General features: G+C 31.9%; 1 protein-coding gene across 1 annotated transcript in view; it reads left to right on the forward strand.

Annotated features, from left to right (window-relative positions):
* LOC143064701 (macrophage mannose receptor 1-like) overlaps positions 1–19,621 on the forward strand; it is a 93,394-nt gene that overhangs the window by 39,537 nt on the left and 34,236 nt on the right. The window contains exons 21-31 of the mRNA XM_076237735.1: positions 7,537–7,716; positions 8,086–8,258; positions 9,118–9,237; positions 9,763–9,896; positions 10,317–10,462; positions 11,190–11,383; positions 11,671–11,798; positions 13,211–13,434; positions 14,004–14,048; positions 14,516–14,694; positions 16,438–16,505. Of these exons, the coding sequence (XP_076093850.1) occupies positions 7,537–7,716; positions 8,086–8,258; positions 9,118–9,237; positions 9,763–9,896; positions 10,317–10,462; positions 11,190–11,383; positions 11,671–11,798; positions 13,211–13,434; positions 14,004–14,048; positions 14,516–14,694; positions 16,438–16,505 (1,591 nt within the window). The remainder of the gene's footprint in view (positions 1–7,536; positions 7,717–8,085; positions 8,259–9,117; positions 9,238–9,762; positions 9,897–10,316; positions 10,463–11,189; positions 11,384–11,670; positions 11,799–13,210; positions 13,435–14,003; positions 14,049–14,515; positions 14,695–16,437; positions 16,506–19,621) is intronic.

Raw genomic sequence — 19,621 nt, forward strand, 5'->3', positions numbered from 1 at the left:
AAAGAAGAACAGTGTAACCATTCATGTAGCACAACATATGCTACAAGATGTTCAAAGAATATTGGATAGTGATCTTAACTCTGTAAAAAGTCATTTCCAGTTTGGAAATATTTACAAAACTGTCAATAACTCAGTAACAGTGACATTATATGTAAGTACTGGTACAATTAATGTTCAAGGTCGAAGTATCTTTACTTGGATTGACACTTTTGTGGCAAACTGTGAATCCCTTGAAAAAGAAATAATTTCATCCCAACCAAGGTCATCTACTCCAGTTGAATTTATAGAAGAAATTTTTAACAGTTCCATAGAATCCTCACAAGAGAACTCACAAATGTCTGAAGAGATTAATGATCAATCTCAAAACCTTAACTTTTCATTAGACTCAATAACTAATCTATCGACATCCGTTAATAATTCCAAATATGATGGGAAAAGTAGGGAGGATTTAATTCAGATCATTAATGATTTAGAATCAAAATTGGAAAATAAATGCAGTGAGGTGTCCATACAAACTGATTCTATTGAGTGTCAAACAGCAAAATTTGTTAACGCATGTGATGTGTCAACACAAACAGCACCAATTCCAGCACCTAGGCTGTCAAAATTGAAACTTCATAAGGAACCATGCAAAACAGTTGAAACTACCATCCAGCCGGAAAACCAAATTCACAACCTAAAACAGGTAAAATCTAACAAAACACAAAATTTTGAACAATTATCCAGTGATAAAAACTTAATTATTGGTTCATCCATTCTGAAAGGAATCAGACCCTCTGGCCTATCTAAAACAGATATCAGAACATTCAGGGGTGCCAACATTGATAGGATCACCAGCGAAATCATGAAAATGAATTTAAGAACCTATAAGAATATTATCCTTCAAGTTGGAGGAAATGATATTAGTGCTGGACATTCACTAAAAGAATTAGAAGAGGACTTTGAAAGTCTGATCTGGGCTGCTCGTTCGTGTTGCAATAAGGATTGTAACATCATAGTTTCAGGACTACCCCCAAGATATGATGTAAATGTGTACAGTGCAAACTTAGTCCTAGAAAAACTGTGTCAACAATTTGGATTGGTTTTTATACGACAGTATGAGATGTATATGAGTGACAGTTTCAACCAGAATAAAGGTTTCTATACTCATGATGGGATTCATTTTAACTCCAGAGGAACATCCAGATACATTAAAACAATTAATAATATAGTTGGAATACTAAATTATCATTCTTATGCCTGTGCTAACTGTGGTGAACTTAACCATAAAACATCTTCATGTAGATTTGAAATGAAAATCAAATGTCATAAATGTAATATGTATGGCCACAAACAAAAATTTTGTTTAGCATGAAAAAATGGCAAGGAAGAGAATGCCAATTTAACCACTGTTTCAAATAGATTTAATACACTTTTAACATTATGCTCTGAATGCAATTTATTATCTTGTATATGTTTGTCCACATTTTCTATTTCAAAAGAATATGAAACTTCAAAAAGAAACAAAAAGAGGAGTGTTAATTATGTTATCATTAAAGAAAATGTGAATGGTATTTATTCTTCTGACACAACCAAGGAAGTGTCTATTGCAAAACTTAATAGTATTAATGATGCATTAATTACTTCAGATAATGCTGACACTTTATCCCAAACATGTGGACAGGATACATTTCTTAATGATAAGCAGCTTGATACAAACTGTGTAATGTCAAATAATGATTCTAATGTTATCATAGCATGTGATTTATTGTATCCATTTCCTGAGGCTAATTTTTTAATTGATGTGAAAATATCTTATATCTATGTATTTACTTTAGCAATAGCTATTTGTATGTATTATCTAATCATTTTGGAAAACCATGCATTGACAAGGAAGCAAATAGATCCTGGTGATAATATTTTTGGTACATATGGTTTTAGTAAATCTAAAGGTATCAGGATTTGTTCTCATAATGTTAATAGGATTGAAAGTAAATATGATGAAATCAAACACACACTTATGTTTTCAAAAAACCCACCTGATGTAGTTGGCATGTGTGAAACATTTTTAACTAAAAACACCAAAGATAATGAATTACAAATACCTGGTTACTTATCTGAAAGAAAAGACAGAACTTCCCAGGGTGGGGGTGGTTTAATTGTTTATTTTTCTGAAAAAATAAAATTTTCAAGACAAAACAACATTGAAATAGGAGGTATTGAAACAATGTGGTTTGAGGTAAAACCAGATTATAAAAAATCATTTTTACTATGTTTTGTGTACAGACCTCCAAAGTCAACAATAGATTGGATTGATGATTTTGAAAAAGAACTAGGAATGGCAGTGACCATTAATTCAGATATTATATTATTGGGGGATTTTAATATGAATTTTAAAGCACCAAGCAAACCTCCTCAAAAATGGTTGAATGTTTTAGAAACATTCAATCTTCAACAATTGATTGTAGATGCTACAAGGGTCACAAAGGATACCAGTACATTGATTGATCATATCTATGTCAGTAATCTAGATAAGGTACAGGAATCACATGTCTGTAAATTAGCAATTAGTGACCATTATCCTATTTGTTTAACAAGGAAAGAAGTTAATAAAGACAAAAAGAATTCACACAGTACAATCACATACAGGAATTTCAAAAAATTTGATCAAAATGAATTTCTTTTAGACCTACAAAGTACACCTTTTTATAAAATTGAATTTGAAGACAACCCTTCTGTTTGTCTCCAATTATTTTATGATATGTTGAACAAAGTTTTAGATAAACATGCTCCAGTTGTTGAAAAGAGAGTTAAAAAGGATAGGCAACCTGATTGGTATAATAGTGAAATTATATATGCTAGGAACATGAGGGATAAATACAATGCACTTGGATTGTGGAGTGAATATAGATTTTGGAGAAATAAAACTAAACAAATAATAGAGAATTCAAAAAAGAACTATTATAAAAACATGGTAAAAGACTCCAAGGACTCAAAATCTTTATGGAAATGCCTTCATAGCTTGAATCCAAAGTTTAAAAAATCCCCACATGAATTAGCTACAGATGAGAACAATACAACAACAAAGGATAAAAAATCTATAGCAGATACTTTTAATACCTTTTTTACTTCCTGTGCTGAAGAACTAAGAGAGCAAAGGGACATTACATCTATTGACAAGGCAGATTTCAATAATCTAAGCAAATTTATTAAAAATCAATTAAAACAACAAAAACATGAGAAATTTACCATACCACCAATAAAGATAAATGAGCTATTTGATGAGTTGATTAAACTTGATGTAAATAAATCATCAGGAACTGATAATATTGGACCGCAAATCCTTAAAATAAGTGCTCCATGTATTGCCTCTCCTCTCACATATATATTCAACAGAATGATAGATACTGGTATCTACCCCTCATTACTGAAAAATGCTAAGGTAACACCAGTTTACAAAGATGGTGATAAGGTTTTAGCAACAAATTACAGGCCAATTTCTGTACTTCCATCTTTATCAAAAGTATTAGAAAGGCATGTCTCAAATAACATGTATAAGTACTTGTCTAAATTTAAACTTTTACATCCTACACAATCAGGTTTTAGGCCACATCATTCTTGTCAAACTGCACTTATTGATATCACTGACAAATGGCTGAAAGAAATGAATGATGGTAATCTTAACTTAGCAATACTGTTAGACTTTAAAAAGGCATTTGATCTTGTAGATCATGACATTCTTTGCTTAAAGCTTGCTATTTATGGATTCAGTGAGTCTGCAGTAGGTTTTTTCAGGTCATACCTAAGTAATAGAACACAGCAAGTAAACATTTGCAATGTTAATTCTGATAAAAAAGATGTGAAATTTGGTGTCCCCCAAGGATCTATACTAGGTCCTCTATTATTTGTCTTATTTATAAATGACCTTCCCCTGTGCATTAAAAATTGTAAAACAGACTTGTATGCTGATGATACTACTCTTCATAAATCAGGGAAAAGTATAGAAAATTTACATGATGATGTTCAAGAAGATTTATGCAAAGTTGAAGAATGGTGCAAAATGAATAATATGTTCATCAATACCAAAAAAAACTAAATGTTTGGTTACTGGAACAAGTCAGAAATTATCAACCCAATCTTTTCAACCAAATTTAGTAATAAATTCAGAAACACTACAAAATTCATCATGTGAGAAATTATTAGGTGTTAAAATTGACAGCACACTTAGCTGGAAAAACCAAATTGATCAAATTTGTGCTAGCATTTCATCAAGAATATACCTTCTTTCTAAATTAAAGAAATTTTTAGATATTAATGCCAGGAAAGCATATTATAATGGGTATATTCTGCCTCTCATCGATTACTGCTGTATTATTTGGGGAGAATGTAAAAATGAAGGGATAGTAAGAATATTAAAACTTCAAAAAAGAGCAGCAAGATTAATTCTTGATGCAGACCCATTATCCCCATCAGCCCCCTTATTTAAAACACTTGGTTGGATGACAGTAGAAAACAGAATCAAATACCATAAATATTTATTGCTATTTAAATGTATGCGGAAAGAAGCACCACAGTACCTAATTCAAAAGTTTCAACTTATATCTGTAAATAATCCTTATGCTTTAAGGGGTGTTACTCAAGGTAATTTGATAGTTCCAAAGCCAAAAACTGAACTGTTTAAAAAATCTTTTGCTTATTCTGGATCAGTTTTATGGAATGGACTACCTTATGAAATGCGTAAAGTGCAAAACACTTATTCTTTTAAACAAATTATAAAACAATACTTGAGACAGTCCCAATATTCAGTCTGAAATGATTGCAACTACATTGTATTACTCTTAGAATGTATGATTTTAATGATTTGTATATACTAGGTCTATTTACTACATGCGATATTTAACTGTTTTATATCTTTTAATCATGGTACATGTACACTGAACTATTATGTCTATACAATTGTGTTTATATGTTGTATGATTGCTTTTTTCTTTTATTATTACCATTTTGTTTTTACTTGTATTGCATACATGTATATGAGGGCCTCAGGGAAGATTAGTGATTGTAACTAACTGTGTTTACCCTCTTTAAATAAAGAATTTATTATTATTATTATTATTAATCGTACTATGGTCTTGAACAGCGTGGTGTAAATGTGGTATAGTCGTAGTTGAAGCGTAGTTGGGTCGCGGTTAAAGCGTGATGGTCGTAGTGAGGTGGTAATAACGTCGCTGTGAGATTGTAGCGCAGTCTCTCTGAATAGAATCACGCTTTCGCTACATTCTCGCTACGATGGTACAGAGACCTTTGCGATCTTACCACGACCTAAGTGCGCTCTTACTACGCTTCTACTACGACCTGATTTTGCCCAGACCGCACCATGATTGTTTTGAACATGTTCAAAGTTGGCCACACTCATCACGATCTTGAAGACCTCACCACGACCGTGATATGACCTTACTGCGATCTACTTGATCGTACTACGATCATCAAAATTTGCATTTTTTTCACAGATCATAGTGCGATCGTGGCCTAGTGGGACTGCGGTATTACAACACATGTTTTTAGCTCACCTGGCCCAAAGGGCCAAGTGAGCTTTTCTCATCACTTGGCGTCCGTCGTCGTCCGGCGTCTGTCGTCGTCCGGCGTCCGTCGTCGTTAACTTTTACAAAAATCTTCTCCTCTGAAACTACTGGGCCAAATTAAACCAAACTTGACCAAAATCATCATTGGGGTATCTAGTTTAAAAAATGTGTGGCGTGACCCGGCCAACCAACCAAGATGGCTGCCACGGCTAAAAATAGAACATAGGGGTAAAATGCAGTTTTTGGCTTATAACTCAAAAACCAAAGCATTTAGAGGAAATCTGACATGGGGTAAAATGTTTATCAGGTCAAGATCTATCTGCCCTGAAATTTTCAGATGAATCGGTCAACCCGTTGTTGGGTTGCTGCCCCTGAATTGGTAATTTTGAGGAAATTTTGCTGTTTTTTGGTTATTATCTTGAATATTAATATAGATAGAGATAAACTGTAAACAGCAATAATGTTCAGCAAAGTTAGATTTACAAATAAGTCAAATGACCGAAATGGTCAGTTGACCCCTTTAGGAGTTATTGCCCTTTATAGTCAATTTTTAACCATTTTTCATAAATCTAAGTAATCTTTTACAAAAATCTTCTCCTCTGAAACTAATGGGCCAAATTAATCCAAACTTGGCCACAATCATCTTTGGGGTACCTAGTTTAAAAAATGTGTGGCGTGACCCGGTCAACCAACTAATATGGCCGCCACGGCTAAAAATAGAACATAGGGGTAAAATGCAGTTTTTGGCTTATAACTCAAAAACCAAAACATTTAGAGGAAATCTGACATGGGGTAAAATGTTTATCAGGTCAAGATCTATCTGCCCTGAAATTTTCAGATGAATCAGTCAACCCGTTGTTGGGTTGCTACCCCTGAATTGGTAATTTTGAGGAAATTTTGCAGTTTTTGGTTATTATCTTGAATATTATTATAGATAGAGATAAACTGTAAACAGCAATAATGTTCAGCAAAGTAAGATTTACAAATAAGTCAACATGACCGAAATGGTCATTTGACCCCTTTAGGAGTTATTGCCCTTTATAGTCAATTTTTAACCATTTTTAGTAAATCTTAGTTATCTTTTACAAAAATCTTCTCCTCTGAAACTACTTGGCCAAATTAATTCAAACTTGGCCACAATCATCTTTGGGGTATCTTGTTTGAAAAATGTGTCCGATGACCTGGCCATCTAACCAAGATGGCCACCACGGCTAAAAATAGAACAGGGGTAAAATGTAGATTTTGGCTTATAACTCTGAAACCAAATCATTTAGAGCAAATCTGACAAGGAGTTAAATTGTTAATCAAGTCAATATATATCTGCCCTGAAATATTCAAATGAATTGGACAACCGGTTGTTGGGTTGCTGCCCTCCAATTGGTAATTTTTAAAGAAATGTTGCCGTTTTTGGTTATTATCTTGAATACTATTATAGATAGCGATAAACTGTAAACAGCGATAATGTTCAGCAAGGTAAGATCTACAAATAAGGCAACATGACCTAAATGGTCAATTGACCCCTTAAGGAGTTATTGGCCTTTATAGTCAATTTTTAACAATTTTCATTAATTTGGTAAATTTATGTAAATTTTTACCAAATATTTTTCTCTATTACTAATGGGCAAAGTTCATTATAGATATAATTGTAAGAAGCAAGAACGTTCAGTAAAGTAAGAACTTCAAACACATCACCATCACCAAAATACAATTTTGTCATGAATCCATTTGTGTCCTTTGTTTAATATGCACATAGACCAAGGTGAGCGACACAGGCTCTTTAGAGCCTCTAGTTCATATTCTATTTACATCTGAATTGTTTTTTCTACTATTAAAACAAAACCTTTGATTTACATCTAAATCTTTTCACTGCCAGTTTCAATTCTAATTGGAGAAGCACCTGCTCTAAATTTATCATATGCACTTGTGTATTTACCTGACATAGTGAAACTTAACTATACTAAGTACTATCTTACAGCTGGACAGTTTTTGGGATGTCAATTTGGATGGAAAAAACATGCAAACTCATGTTGGGCTTTTATTAGAAAAAATATGACTGCAACTGCTGCCAGGACGGAATGTCAAAAGAGAGGTGGTTACTTAGCAACAGTCAACAGTCGGGATGAGCAGAATTTCATACAAGCCAATTTACCTAGACGTATGTTTAGATGTTTCTAAGTATTACTTTATATAATTTCTTATCTTGATGAGGTCCATTCCTTAAAGAGGGAAATAGTTTAACATATGATGCAGAACTGCAATATGCAAAAGTATCCTCATCTTAAGATATTGCCTTTTCAAAATATTTAGAGTATGAACAAATAATTAATTAGCTAATGATCTTGTATTAATTAATAGCTATGATCTTCTATTTATTAGTAGCTATGATCTTCTATTTATTAGTAGCTATGATCTTCTGTTTAATAGTAGCTAATGATCTTCTATTTATTAGTAGCTATGATCTTCTATTTAATAGTAGCTATGATCTTCTATTTATATGAAGCAATGATCTTGTATTTATTTGTAGCAATGAAAGGATTGTTCTTAGGTGGAAGTTACTGGATAGGACTTAGTGACAGAGTTGTTGAGAATTATTTTGTCTGGGATGATGGAACACCTGTAATGTATACAAACTGGAATAGTAAAGAGCCTAACAATTGGAGGAACCTGAATGAAGACTGTGTCAGTGTTTGGCTGCAAGTAAGCTGGGTTTACATATATTTTTACATTGATCCAAGTCTGTGCCAACATTTGCAAGACTCACTTATCCAAAAAGTTTTTCTAATTTATATATATTTATTTTCATACACTTCATAAATTATTTAGAACTTATACATTAGGATATTTAGTTAAAAATTTAAATGTTTTAATGTGGATTCAATTATTTTCATGGATAAGACTTATTTTTGTAGATTGAGTAAATTTTGCATCTTCAAGGCTATTTGATTTCATTGTTTAGCCAAAGTCTTCATTAAGTGTAAAGAAAATTTGTAATTAAATTATTTGTTGTTTTTAAAATTGAGGTCTATAGGCTGTACTCACAAAATTCATCAAAAATGGTATCCCACAAATAAGAATGAATCAACAGTACTGTGATTTCTCAATTACAATTCAGTGGGGAAGAAAAGTTGAAGTAATGGAGAAGTTGAGGGTCTAAAATGAGTCCTCTGGTATTAGTAAAAGTTGAAGACTTGTCCCTTATCACTGTTTACCTATGAATACTATTTGAACTGGATTATGCTCCATTTTCTGAGCATCAGATTTGTGTTTTAATCATGGTCTGTTATACAAACACCTGTCTTATTTGAATAATTTATGTTAAATTGCCACCCCCCTTCCTTAAATTTTTTTAGATGTTGTCTTTTTGACATACACCGGTTTTATTTGAATAAAATGTTGTCTGTTTGTCATAAACCTGTTTTATTTAAAAAAAAAAATGTTATCAGATTTCCATGTACATATTAAACTTGATTTTATTGTTTATTTATTGTATTCTTTCTCCAATTTAAAATTCACTTTTACTCCGTTGTCTATTATAGTTTAATATTTGTTATTTTAGGGAAGAGGTTGGAATGATATGCCATGTAACACTTTATCTCAGGGCTATGTGTGTAGAAAAGGTGTACAAGTAGTAGCTACTACTGGACAGAATCCCCTATTTCAGGGATGTACAAACCCTGTAAGTACTATCGTATTTAAATAGAATGAGCCGCATCCATGTATTTTTTAAAAATAATTTAGTAAAATGTTTGTAAAGATACCAAAAAGCCATACAAATTTCTCTCATAGTCAAAGTATTCAGGCTTGTAGCCAGGAATTTCCAGGGGGGTTTCGATTCAATTAAAATCAACTTTAACAGTTACAATTCAAACAGAACGTCAACTTTAACAGTGCTTATTTGTATTTGAGGGGGAGTCACGAGCCCCTCGAATCCCCTGGGTACAAGTGTGGTATTAGGGTCCAAACTTTGGCTTTACAAATAGTTCAGCTGTGGTTGTAGAAAGCTATATATATAAATATACATATATAAACAAGTGTATATTCATAATTCTTTCGTCTTCACATTGCATTATGCATATTTATTTCTTTTAGAGGAAATCAATATATAACATCTAATTTTTGGGGGTTATTTAGCTATATAAATAAAGAAAAAATCTGTGCTCATTGATACTTGAAGTAAATGTCAAATTCTTCTGTTTAACAGTGGAGAGGATATGGATATGGAGCATCATGCTATGCTTTGTTGGATCAAAATAATGCCCAACGTCTTACATGGCAGGCGGCCCAAGCTTCATGTCAATCAAAGTACAAAGGTCAGCTGGCAACAGTAAATGACAGGTAATCACACACATATATATTGTAAATAATGCCCAACGTCTTACATGGCAGGCGCCCCAAGCCTCATGTCAATCAAAGTACAAAGGTCAGCTGGCAACAGTAAATGACAGGTAACCACATCCATATATTTTGTTGTCAGAGTAATGGAAATGAGGATAGTGAGTATTATTACCCTTCCTTTCATTCAAAGGAAAATGAAACCTATTGCCAAAGGCAGCCATCATTTTATCAAAGATTGGCAATTTAATTTTTGGCATTTCTTTGTGATATGATCTTCATGTATGAAAGCAAAGGATATATTTATTCAATTATATATGTAATCACCACTAATCTAATTATTTTTCTTATACAGACGCCTTATATCCTCTGGTTATTCAAATCTTGAAATAGTTCTTGTTAATTTAGTATTCAATTTTCTAGGTATGTTCAGTCTTTCCTAGCCAGTTACATAGACACCAGAACAGATGTCTTTTGGATTGGACTTACAGATAAATCGACTCCAGGGACTTATAGTTGGGTACAAGGGCAAACAGACTACTTTACATTCTGGGACAACACACATACAGGTAATATCTCAGACAGATTTTGACAAGTTTTTATGCCCCACCTATGATAGTAGAGGAGCATTCTGTTTTCTGGTCTGTGCATCTGTTTGTTCGTCTGTTTATTTGTTGTCCGTCTGTCTGTCTGTCCCGCTTCAGGTTAAAGTTTTTAGTCGAGGTAATTTTTGATGAAGTTGAAGTCCAATCAACTTAAAACTTAGTACACATGTTCCCTATGGTATGATCTGTCTAATTTAAATGCCAAATTAGATTTTTGACACCAATTTCACAGTCCAGTGAACATAGAAAATGATAGTGGAAGTGGGGCAACCGTGTACTATGTACACATTCTTGTTTCTGATATGTTTCCAGGCAATGTGAAATAAATGTATTCAATATTTTTAGAAATGCTTTTGCAAATATTAAGTTGAATTATGAACACTGTAGATATTCAAAATGAATGTAGATTTTTAAAGTGATTACAAGACAAGTGTTCAAAATTTTAAAAAAATCTTTGAAAAAAAAAAGGGAGAAAATAATATTTTAAAAAACTATTTCATAATAGATACATTGCACTTCCATCTCTAAGCATAACAATGATTTCTAGATATACCCCTTATTCATATTCAAATCTGCAACTATCTTAATATTTAAAGCAACATTTGATTAATGTAATTGTCTTTATAATATTTAAAGTTTAAAGCAGTCATTCATATGCATTGAAATGTAATAAATAATCTTTTTACTTCAGGAAATGAAAAAAATACTTGTGTTGCCATGAGAACAACTCATCCAATTGGATTATGGGGAAATAAGCAGTGTACTGAGCTCCACAACTACATTTGTGAAACACCAAGGACAGGCTTCACTGCACCTCCATCAACAATTCCACCCAATGTTCCCTGTCCTATTGGTTGGAACCAGTATTCATCCTACTGTTATAAGGTATGCTGTTTATTATTGTAATACATTCTTTTTGAAGAGAGGAAATGTGTGCATGTCTAACATTGTTGTCAGAAAGTTTTTATAAATGAAAAAAGTTAGGGCTACAAAAAGAGGTAGTGGGGGATAATTGTCTCTTGCCACATAATGGGATGTTTTATGTAATCCTCATTTATTTTTCTAAAGCAGGCTAACTAGTTTGCAATATACTTCTGATATAGTATCCATGCTCGTGTTTATTTGTGTTAAAGTTTTATAAAGCCCTTTTAAACTATTATTTTATATTTCAGAAATACTCATCATCAGCACAGAAACAAACCTGGGAAGAATCAAGAGATTTGTGTAGAGGTCTTGGTGGTGACTTACTCAGTATTCATGATCAGAATGAATTAAACTATATAAAGACTAATTTACTGGTGTAAGTGGATAAATTAGAGTAAACAGAATGAATTAAACTATATAAAGACTAATTTACTGGTGTAAGTGGATAAATTAGAGTAAACAGAATGAATTAAACTATATAAAGACTAATTTACTGGTGTAAGTGGATAAATTAGAGTAAACAGAATGAATTAAACTATATAAAAACTAATTTACTGGTGTAAGTGGATAAATTAGAGTTAACAGAATGAATTAAACTATATAAAGACCAATTTACTGGTGTAAGTGGATAAATTAGAGTAAACAGAATGAATTAAACTATATAAAGACCAATTTACTGATGTAAGTGGATAAATTAGAGTAAACAGAATGAATTAAACTATAAAAAGACCAATTTACTGGTGTAAGTGGATAAATAAGAGTAAACAGAATGAATTAAACTATATGAAGACTAATTTACTGGTGTAAGTGGATAAATTAGAGTAAACAGAATGAATTAAACTATAAAAAGACTAATTTACTGGTGTAAGTGGATAAGTTAGAGTAAACAGAATGAATTAAACTATATAAAGACTAATATACCGGTGTAAGTGGATAAATTATAGTAAACAGAATGAATTTAAACTATAAAAAGACCAATTTACTTGTGTAAGTGGATACATTATAGTAAACAGAATGAATTAAACTATATAAAGACCAATTTACTGGTGTAAGTGGATAAATTATGGTAAATATTCTTTTAGTCTTCTGTTGTTGTTGTTGTTGTTGTTGTATTGTCTTTTATTCTATCACCTATTAGATTTATTTGATGTGGTTTGTGTTTCTCTATGTTCTAATTTTATGGATAATTGCTTGTCATTTCATTTTTTTGTTCATATTGTTTTGTGTCCTTAGACATGTGTTATTGATTGTCCCTTGGAATAGACATACGGTGACCTAAAACTGTTTTTTCTGTGTCTTTTGGTCTCTTGGGGAGAGTTGTCTCATTGTCAATCATACCACATCTTCTATTTTATATGTATTTTTTTCTTTTACATTTTGAAATTGTTTTTAATAAAGAAGTTATTTTCCAGTAAACACACCTGACACTAATAATACATGCACCAAATAATTATATTTTTTTTATGCCCCATTTATGGGCATTATGTTTTCTGGTCTGTGCGTCCGTCCGTTCGCCCTGTTTCAGGTTTAAGTTTTTTGTCGAGGTAGTTTTTGACGAAGTTGAAGTCTGATCAACTTGAAACTTAGTACCAGTAAACATGTTCCCTATGATATGATCTTTCTAATTTTAATACCAAATTAGAGATTTTATCCCATTTTCACGGTCCACTGAACATAGATAATGATAATGCAGATGGGGCATCTGTGTACTTAGGACACATTCTTGTTTCATCATAATTTTAAGATATTGTCAAATCATTCTGAAATAAGATCTGTTTTTTATTAAAGAGATTCCACAACTTTCTGGATTGGACTTAATGATCGTGTAAATGAGACAGGATATGTTTGGAGTGATGGATCGGGTTTTGATTTTACGGCCTGGGCTCCCAATGAACCTAATAATTTTAACAATGAAGACTGTGGACAGATTGTAGGCTATACCACACAGAAAGGACTTTGGAATGACAATAATTGTTATCTCTCTCTCAACTATATCTGTAAGATACAGAGAGGTAAGCTTGTGCCTTTATCAGCTTTATATGAAAAATATCACATATATTTTAGTCTTAGATACTGACTTTATCAAGCAAGCCTTCTTAGTTAAGCTATTATTCAAGCTGATAAAGTTGGTATAAAAAAATGAAATGTCATTATTCTTTTTTTTATCAATTTGTCTCAACAAGGTATTTCTTTACAAAGAATATGAAATTACATGAAGTTGTTAAAAAAGTAAATCTTTTACAAGTTCAAGTTCTGTCAGTTGTCTGGTTAAATGAATGATTTAGCTATATTTCATTGACAAATTGATGTGGATAAACATTGAAACACTATATTGCTGCATTGAATGTTGCGTTATTACTTTTACATATTTAGAGAATCACTTGAATCCAAAAGAAATCAGGCAGTAGGATCAATGGGAAATTGTACAAATAGCAAGACACAGAGAGATATAATGGTGCCTTTTACATTTTATTTCATTAAGGAAAAAAGTCGCCAAATATTAATTAAGTAGATATCAAAAATTGATGGACATTTTAAGTGCACTGTGGCATTACATCAATTCAATTTAATGATTTTTCAGGAACAGTACTTCAGACTACTGCTGCACCAGTGACTGGTGTTACATGTAAGTTGTTGATTATAGATTAACAATAATGTCACTACAGTAAAATAAAAAATCATTTATTCAATGGTAATGGTAACACATTGATGACAAAGCATCTTATTATGAATAAAAATTAGAAAATTTGGTATGGATGCCGATGAAATAATTATCCACCAGAGACAAATTGATTTTTGAACATAGTCCAGAACATGGACTTCATTGAGGTTTATCATTTATGCCATATGTAAACCATGTTTGTTTGTAAAAAATGAAATAAACAGAAAGCAGAAAAAAACGAAAAATTATGTAAGAATGATAAAAGTTATAAATCTTGGTCATTATTGTCAACTCATCTTATAGTTGCTGCTAAATCTTAATTTATCTCAAAATTGGATTTTCAATTTAGGTTTGTTTTTTGTTTGTTTGTTCAAATTGTGTAATTAATATTGTAATTGAAAATTTAATACTCTTAACTATTTCAATTGTAGCTGCTCAGTGTGGTGCAGGCTCCTGGGAGTTGTTCAATGGAGCATGCTATATGACCAATCCCACAAATGGTGCTAATTCATCGCTATCATGGTACCAAGCCCAACAGTATTGTTTAGCTAATAAAGCTAATTTGGCCAGTATTCATGCTCAGGATGAAAATAATCTGTTGTTAGGCATGGTAAGTTAAATTTAAAGATTTATTTATATCTTAAAGTAGTCATGCCACCCTTTTACTGTGTCAGAAGAACAGAGTATGGAATAACAAGAATGTTTTAAAGTTGTTAATCAGAGCTTTTTCCGATTTAACAGATTTTGATAAAAATGTGTATTGAAATTTAAAAAACCTAATTAAAAGTGTTAAAATTTAAATGATAATCTTTGTTTTTTATGAAATCAATTATTTAGTTTATTGATTATTTGATTATCTTTAGAAAATTACAATTTTACATAATTATGGTAGCACAAAAACATTTTGTCCTTTAGCTAAGGTAAAATTTTTGTCCTTCAGCTTTAGTCAAAATCCAAAGTAACCATAATATACAATGGATAGGTTGGAAAACAATATGAATATACATTGTACAATTGTTAGCCTATCAAAGTTCACAATTTAGTTATTATATCACTTTAACTTAGTATTGTGTGGAGGTAAACATAAAAATGTAAATTATTCATATCAAAGGTTTGATCCTATTTCAAACAAAATGTTGATTTAAAACTGCAAAATTAGTGTTTTCTGGTCATGTCATGGCCAGTAACATCCACATGAAGTCAAGAGTACTGACTGATCTAAGAAAGGATGCTATATATATTATTTCAATACAACATATCATACAACCATGTGATTGTAAACTGCTGCAGACATGCCTTGCAACATCAACTTTAATACAGATAATCCAGTTAATCATTCAAAAAATAATTAGAGTATGTTAAATGTTCCATTTGAAAACACTAGTTTATCGCCTTATACAGAAGATTTTCAAATGGCTGATGCATATTTTCCTCCTTTAATTTTCATTGCATGCTTGTTGAGAATGATGTAGAAATCAGTATAAACATCTAGTTTATGTACTTAGTTCTTTCAAAAGACCACTTTCAAGTTTATCTGTCACCGGAAAAAATTTGTCAATTATGTGCTACTTTATGACGTCATTTACCAGATAGAGGGGATCGCCTGTATCCCTGCACTATAAACGTTCATCAAATGTCTTAGTGATTGTTATTGTGCTGGATAAACTTGAAATAATATTTGTTCTGTAGGTACTTAATCACAATTTCCTAATGACATCAGTGCTAAAAGACAATTATTTGAAATCAATTTGCAATATAGATTTATAGTTTTCCAAGCACTCGCTCAACATTGGAATGGAAGTGACAATGCCCCGAAACGCACGAATGATGTTCACTTAAACCAAAGTTTTTGAAGAAAATGCATCAAACTCAAAAGTTGTCTATTGAAAAGTCCAAACAAGTCCCTAACTTTAGTCTAAGAGTAAATGTTCTTAACATAGATACTATTTTATGAAAGTAATTGAATTTCAAAGAGAAAATCACTGATCAACATCAAGTTTAACTATATAAAGTTTAATATTAAAAAAGGTATTAAAAATTGGAGAAGACATTACTAAGTTGTAAAACTTGTGTCTAATCCATTTGTCATTTTGAATAATAAAATATGTTTAAACTAATTAAAAATTACTTTTTGGAATATTAAGAAGCTGTGTAATTTTATATGCACAATATTTTTTCACACATTAAATTAAGCAACACTTTTTTTTTATTCTAGTATTTCTTGTTAAAATGAATGGTAATATTTTAAGGTGTAGTATTTTGAAAGAGGTTGCAAAGCTGAGAGGACTGGTTTAATTTTTAGGTACTTAATGCAGACATGCAGTTCATTGATAGAATTCTTTTCTTGTTTTAGACTTCTAAGTTGAATCAAAATGAATTTTGGATAGGTCTTAATGAACTTGAGAAGCCTGGAAAATATAAGTAAGTAAATTTCATCTTGATTGTTAAATGAAATTATTTTATCATAACTTGTACACTATGTCTAAACCACACCGGCAAAAATTGTTTGGACTCGATGGTATCTAACATCCGGCACAATGACGGAACATCAATAAACAGAAGAAAGGAAGGTTTCTCCTTATTTTTTTTATTTCTTTTATGATATTGATGAATATATATACATATACAACTATTTTCTATTGTGAGATGCAATATTCTCTACAACCGTTCTATATTAATGGAGAAATAAGTAAAAATGCACGCCAAAATGACGAATTGAGTGAACCTTGCCTCGAAATTGTTTAATTTCTCATTAAATTAATCACATTATACCGAAAGAAAGGTACGGGAAGATAGATACTGACACGGAGATTGCAAAACTAGTCATTATGAGCATCTCAATACTTGTATGTCTGTGTATGGAACGAAAGAAATGGGTCATGTCAAATTAAAATACACCGGTTTTGTCAATGTTGTTTACTACACAATCACCCGGTTTCGTCTATATATATCACCTGGTTTTTAAAAAAAATTTCAAAACCAACAATTTATGAAAAGCAACGGTTACACAGATCTGAACATTGTCATTCGAAAGAATTTGAATATATATTTATTGTACAGTAAACTTTGCTTGTTTAAATTTATTTTAAACGGGCACTTTTGGATATAGGTAAATATAGTAATACACATTTTCCTAATGAAAGGCGTATCCCTTATTTCACTTAACTTCAAAGCAATATTAAATGAAATATAAATACTCAAACCCAAACATGGATATCCAATTATTTTATAACATTATGATATTTTTTTATATAGGTTTTGAGATACATCGCAATATCTGACACCCCCCCTTTTAAAAAAAAACAAACTCAATGACCCTTTAAACAAAATTTAAAACATCACCAAAAAGTATGCAAAAGTTCAGATTTATATAACTAAGAAGTATGTAAAGTTTGATGCAATAATGATAAAAAAAATTTGAGATATGGCGCGACATGTTAAAAAAAACCTCAGAAAAAAACACACTCCTGTTTTACTTACAAAGTACTGTAACTCAAAAAGATTTAATTTGATTTTCACTAAAAGGTTTGCAGATCGTTTGACCATTATAAGAAATAACTATGTTAAGTTTCATGAAAATGAGATAAGCTGTTCTGACATGTTTACGCTGGACAGAAGGATAGACGGATAGATAGACGGACGGACGGACAGAATGACTGATAGATGGAGGAACGGACGGATGGAAGGAAGGACAGACGGACGGACGGATGGAAGGAAGGACAGACGGACGGACGGATGTAAACAATAATACGTCCTGTCAAAATTGTGACGGCGTGTAAAAGCGCAAATAAATGAAAAAAAAAACTCGTAATTAAAGGCCAAGTCGACTTATTTGTATATCTTGTCTTCCTTATCATTTTGCTATATTACTTTTATATATTTGAAAATAATAGATAGAAATTGATGAAAAAACTTGAAATTCGTCATTTCAGGGCAATGCAATATGTCCTTTAAGAAGTAATGTGAGAATTTTGAAGTAAATGGACAAATGGTAGAGCTCAACATTTTGACGATAATCATCTGGCCCTTTCGAATTTTCTATGTCTACGGCTGTTTTTAAATAATTGACATCATGCACTAGCATGTCCTATGTTTATTTGATAGCCATGACGGTCATCTTGGTTGACAAGCGGGGTCACAGTAAACTTTATACCCTAATTATAATTAAAAAAGACATATGATTTTAGATACGGTTTGTAAAATGCAGCCTTGTAATTTTAGATGTAAAAATTTATGTAAAAAAATTATATTGAAAGACTATGGACGACGGTTGACCGGTGCCAAGTGGTGAAAAAAAAAGACTTTTCCTGTTCAGTCAAGTGAGCTGAAAACAACCAAGAATTCCAAACAAAATTGCACCGATCTTGAATTTAAAAAAAAATCTGTAACAACTGAAAATACCATATTTCACGAACGAGATAACTTATTCGGACATAGCAAACAACTTCACTGGCGGTTTTTTTCAACAAAAATAAATAAGACATATTGTTTTGTACGCACTGACATGTCACAAATGCTTAAATGATCGCAATTCAATTTATTTTGAAGGTCTGTAAGATCAAAAAAAAAAATGGTCACAGAAACTTAACCGATTGTTTATGGAACCATTTAAGTCGAGGTCTAATGAATCCTGCCAGACGGACATGAACACATTCTAATAATTAAAACCAACAACACAAAACCCTTAACATTCTCCAATTAGTCAAGGAAATAAGTTCACGTCATGTGGCCAAAGGAAAAATAATATAGAAATGAGGTCAAGGGGAAGGGCAATGGACATATGGCAAACAGAAAAAAATCGTTAGATCTGTGTTCCATACTTGTATATGTTGCAGTCAAACCTTCTAACTCTTGACATATGCAGCTTTATACAAATAGTTCAAAACGCTATGAATTCAATCACTTGGTCTCGCTTGTTTAAAAATATCAATGAGAATGTTTATAACAAACATAATCAAACTCCGACATGATCGGATTTCGCGGGTGTCCCTGTTTTCTTATTTCTTACAATATTTTAATTTGGTATACACTTTATAAGATAAGTGGCAAATCTAGAAGACGTATATGTTGCACACCCCCTGCCCCGCCTTTGATTGTCAGAACTATACTGATCCTTGTATTTAACAATTTTTTAAAGCAAAAAATAGTGAAAATATTGTTCGGCTCTCTACGCTCGGTGGTATATAAAAGCTGTTCTATTAACGTCCACTTTGAAATAAACTGAATCTTTCTGTCCGTATATACTGTCAAAATATATTGACCAATGTCAGTGTATACGATCATCATAACACAATTGCGACAGTACAGACCCGTTTTTAGCTCACCTGGCCCAAAGAGCCAAGTGAGCTTTTCCCATCACTTGGCGTCCGTCGTCCGTCGTCCATAACTTTTACAAAAATCTTCTCCTCTGAAACTACTGGGCCAAATTAATCCAAACTTGGCCACAATCATCTTTGGTGTATCTAGTTTAAAAAATGTGTGGCCTGACCTGGCCAACCAACCAAGATGGCCACCATGGCTAAAAATAGAACATAGGG

Source organism: Mytilus galloprovincialis, chromosome 2, assembly GCF_965363235.1.
Source record: "Mytilus galloprovincialis chromosome 2, xbMytGall1.hap1.1, whole genome shotgun sequence".
Taxonomy (NCBI): domain Eukaryota; kingdom Metazoa; phylum Mollusca; class Bivalvia; order Mytilida; family Mytilidae; genus Mytilus; species Mytilus galloprovincialis.